Genomic DNA, 4,019 nt, shown 5'->3' with positions numbered 1-4,019 from the left:
GGCCGGGGCTGAGGGACAGAGTGGGGGGCAGGTTGCTGGGCAGGTGGCTGGAAGCAGCCAGGGGGCTGAGGGACAGTAGAGGGGATAGGCTGTGGGGCAGGCGGCTCAGAGTGGTGGGGACTGAGGGACAGTGGCTGCGGGTCTCCCTCGCAGGCCCAAGGCATCTGTGCTGTTGTTGGGCCTGGAGCCAGGGCTGGCCTGGGATAAGAAACGGCCCCCAAAGATGAAGGAGGTCCCAGCTGGTCTCAGGTTACAGATGGGCACCCCTCAGGAGTCCCTGCCCACCTACACCCAGACCCTGAGGGAGCTGTGTGAGTGAGGGTCCTGGCCACCCCACCCCCAAGCTGGTCTTTGGGGGTTGCGGGAGGGGCCTGCTGGAAGGAGCCCAGGCCCAGAGCTTGCTTCCTGTGGCCAGTGCTGGAGCAACGCCCCCCGATCACAGCTGACCTGGAAGTCCCCAGTCCCACTAGGTACCAGGTGCCCAGCCCGTCCCTACGAGAGTCCTCCCCACATCCCCGCTACAGCATCGGCGGCAAGCACCGAGGCCGAGGTGCGTGTCCCCTCCCTGAGGCCCGACCACCGAGAGCCTGTCCTCCACCCTGGGAATGGGGCCTCTGCCTCTGTGCTGAAACCCCCATGGCCTGAGGGCCCCTCCACCCTCCCGGCATTCACTTCCAGGCTCAGCGCCTGTAAGGAGGCGTGGAGAGAGGAGGGCTAGGGCTGGGGCATGGATGGGCTGGATGGGCATTGTGAGGACAAGGGTTCAGAGGCCGGGGGTGGGAACTGGGAGCCAGGTTCCAGGTTCGAGTGGGGGCTGTCACCCGGGTGGGGCTCCCAGCCTTCTCTCTCTCCACCCTCCACCTACAGAGGGCGGTGGTCGCAGGGCATGGCAGACTTTGTTGTTCCAGAGTGAAAACCCCTTCACGCAGAAAGCCGACTTTGACCAAGAGCAAAAGGTGGGGGCTGGGCAGGAAGGGGGCGGGGAGTCCAGGCAGGCAGGGGGCTGGGGGTTCCAGCGGGGCCAAAGGGGAGCTGGCTGAGGATCTGTGGGGAGCGCCCTGCCCTGCAGCCCCCATCTCCTGCCCCCTTGCAGTGGCCCTCGCCAGCCCACTACCAGCTGTTCAGCCGGCCCGCCGGCCCCGCCTTCAGCTTCAGAGGCCACCACTCCACCTCCAAGACACCTGAGGGCCACATCCGCCCAGGGCTGCCTGGGGCCAGGGGGCTGGGCCTCAGGGTGCAGCCCCAGTCCCTGCTTCAGGCCTCTTTGCAGGCACCTGGCAAGAGACGCCCTGGCCCCAACACCTACAATATCCTTCCTGGGAGCCGCCTGCAGAGGCCCCGTTCTCCGGCCTTCTCGATGAGCCGCTCCCCGGCATTCACCTCCTGGCTCAGCACCTGTAAGGAGGCCTGGAGAGAGGAGGGTTAGGGCTGGGGCATGGGTGGGCGTTGTTAAGACAAGGGTTCCAGGCCCAGGGGTGGGAACTGGGAGCCAGGTTCGAGTGGGGGCTGCCACCTGGGTGGGGCTCTCAGCCTTCTCTTTCGGCAGCTCGAACCCCTGGCCCAGCTGCCTACCACGTGGAGGACTGCTACAACTCACGCTTCCCCTCAGTGCCTGGCGTGGTCATCCAGGGTGTGCGCAGACCCAAGCGCCACAACACAGGCCCCTTCTGTGCGCTCTAGAGCCAGCTGGGCACAACCTGCTTGGCCCGGCCACCGAGTGGCCTCCTCCGGGGCTTTCCCAGGCCTCCCTTGGGACTTGGGGCCCCAGCCTGGCCTTCTGACCCTCTGGGCACCCCTGATGCACCCTTCTGGTTGGTCAATCCTTCTATGGGCTGTGGACAAGGCTGGCCCAGCCTGGATCCCTCATCTGGCCACCTCCCTGCTATACAGAGACACTGTTGGTTCTCTTGAGCTCTGCGGTGTGCAGTTGTCTGTCCTTCACCTGGGGGCGGTCCTGGGTCATTTCCGGCTTTCCCTGTTGAGGGATCTCCATTCAGCTGCCCCTGAAGGGTGCTCTGTTCTCTTTATTTATTTATTTATTTATTTATTTATTTTTTTGAGACGGAGTCTCGCTCTGTTGCTCAGGCTGGAGTGCAGTGGCCGGATCTCAGCTCACTGAAAGCTCCGCCCCCCGGGCTTACGCCATTCTCCTGCCTCAGCCTCCCGAGTAGCTGGGACTACAGGCGCCCGCCACCTCGCCCGGCTAGTTTTTTTGTATTTTTTAGTAGAGACGGGGTTTCACCGTGTTAGCCAGGATGGTCTCGATCTCCTGACCTCGTGATCCGCCCGTCTCGGCCTCCCAAAGTGCTGGGATTACAGGCTTGAGCCACCGCGCCCGGCCTAGGGTGCTCTCTTCTCTAGGGCGGCAGCCTGCGACTCACCCTGAGCTCCAGCCTGGAGCGAGATGGGAGGTGGGCTCTGTGGGACACCCCCACCCAGCCGTGCCACTTAGGGGCCTGGTCCAGTTGCTGTCCACCTGAGGGTCAGTCGCTTGCCAAGCCAGGGAACTTGGAAGGAGGCGCCAAATGCCCTGAGCCGCCACCTCCAGGTGGGGTCGGCCTGGCCAGGCCTCAGGAAGGGCCCAGGGACCCCGCTTACCAGGGCCCAGCCCCACTTCCCCTAGGCCTTGAGCTGAAGACACAGCTGGGCTTAGTCACCTGTGCCCTGAAGACTCTGGCCCAGGGCCCTGCAGACTCCTGTGGCACCGCCAGCAGACTCCCAGGGCCTTCACCTGCTGGGTCCCTGCACTGCCCCTGCCTGCAGCTTCACCTGGCTGGGGCCTCCCTTGTCACCTCTGGCCTGCCCTCCTACCCAGGGTCGGGCCCCAAGGCTGCCACCTTGCAGGAGGCTTACCTGCAGGGCCCTCACCTGTACCTCCCCAAGTCCTTCCCAGACCCAGGACCCAGACCAGGCCCAGAGCTCAACCCCTTCAAAAAGGCTCTGGGCAGCTGCTCCTGTGGCCTCAGCACCATCCCCTTTCGCAGAGAGGAATCCAAGGTCCTAGGACCGTGTGTGTGCTGTGCCCCTTGCCCTCCTCTGCCACCGAACCAGCTGGGGGTTGGATCAAGGCACCGGTCGGTACCTTCGCCCTTGGGGTGACCAACTTGGCCAGCAGCAAGAGAGCTGTGGTGGCCCTGGCCTTGGGAGCTTGGCCTGGCTTGAGGGAACAGGAGTTCTGCTCATGGCTGCACCACCAGGCACCCCTGGTGAGACACAAAGCTAGGAGTGGGAGCGGCAGGAAGGATGCAATGATCTCCTCCAGCTGGGCTGAGGAGGAAGGGCTTCCTGGACGAGGTGGAGGAAGGAGCCTTTAAGGAAGAGGAAGAGTTTGTTGGGCAGCGGGAAAGAAATTTCTAGAGAAAAACTCGGCAGGGAAGACCGAAAAGAGAGAGGGTGTGTGTGGGGTGCTTGGCGCGGCACTGCCTGCGGGAGGGCGGCGGCCTGGAGAGGCGGGGAGGCCCGGGAAGCCCACCCGCCTGGGATGAGAAGGGACACTGTGGAACCTGGACACTCCCTCTCACGGCTTCGCGGAGCTCGGTGGGCGCCACAGCCTCCGGGTGCCGGGGAGGGCGGCCGTCGCTCGCGCTCCCGCTGCGGGCCCGGTCTCCGCCAGGCCCCGGCCCCCTAAAGGCGCTCAGACCTCAGTCTTGGCGACAGCGCTGCGGTGGGCTTCGTGCCCGTTTCACGCGGAGGAAGCCACGCTCAGGAGGGAGCGCCCGTGTCCTGCACCTGCAGAGCGGAGGGGCGGGGAGCTCAACCCCCAGCAAAACGTCCCTGCGGCGCGTGGCTGCCGCGAGATCAGCAAGAGCGTTTTCCATGCTTATGTACACGAAATTCACTCGGCTGAGATAACGCCAGTTGGCGGAGCACACCGACCCTGCATCCGCCCCCCACGCTCCCACCCGCCCTCTTCTGCCAGAAACCGCGGTAGCGGGCGGGAGCGGGCGGGCGCATGCGCACTGGGCTGGCTGGGCGGGGTCTCTCGCGCCGGGAGAGGGCTCTGCTCCCAGGAACCTGCG

The 4,019-nt window shown here is 65.0% G+C and overlaps 1 protein-coding gene and 1 long non-coding RNA gene across 5 annotated transcripts in view; one reads left to right on the top strand and one right to left on the bottom strand.

The window, feature by feature from the left end:
* Window positions 1–1,907, top strand: part of LOC105522669 (chromosome unknown open reading frame, human C9orf173) — a 2,503-nt gene extending 596 nt beyond the window's left edge. Inside the window, exons 2-6 of one of the 4 annotated variants that reach the window (XM_011957236.1) lie at window positions 154–311; window positions 416–550; window positions 868–956; window positions 1,259–1,397; window positions 1,547–1,907. In XM_011957236.1, coding sequence (XP_011812626.1) covers window positions 154–311; window positions 416–550; window positions 868–956; window positions 1,259–1,397; window positions 1,547–1,680 — 655 coding nt within the window. In that variant the 3' untranslated portion in view covers window positions 1,681–1,907. Of the gene's footprint in view, window positions 1–153; window positions 312–415; window positions 551–867; window positions 957–1,093; window positions 1,398–1,530 lie in introns of all 4 variants that reach the window. The other 3 variants (XM_011957235.1, XM_011957234.1, XM_011957233.1) reach the window with 3 other exon arrangements.
* Window positions 1–1,925, bottom strand: part of LOC105522671 — a 3,554-nt gene extending 1,629 nt beyond the window's left edge. Inside the window, exons 1-3 of the long non-coding RNA XR_001003483.1 lie at window positions 1,598–1,925; window positions 1,307–1,407; window positions 822–937 (exon numbers count right to left, since the gene is read on the bottom strand). This is a non-coding gene — a long non-coding RNA (uncharacterized LOC105522671). The remainder of the gene's footprint in view (window positions 1–821; window positions 938–1,306; window positions 1,408–1,597) is intronic.
* Window positions 1,926–4,019: the final 2,094 nt, after the last annotated feature.

This window comes from Colobus angolensis, unplaced genomic scaffold (assembly GCF_000951035.1).
Source record: "Colobus angolensis palliatus isolate OR3802 unplaced genomic scaffold, Cang.pa_1.0 Scaffold44, whole genome shotgun sequence".
In the NCBI taxonomy this organism is placed as follows: domain Eukaryota; kingdom Metazoa; phylum Chordata; class Mammalia; order Primates; family Cercopithecidae; genus Colobus; species Colobus angolensis.
Note: the sequence above shows the minus strand (reverse complement) of the source record. Positions and strands in the feature narration are given on the sequence as shown.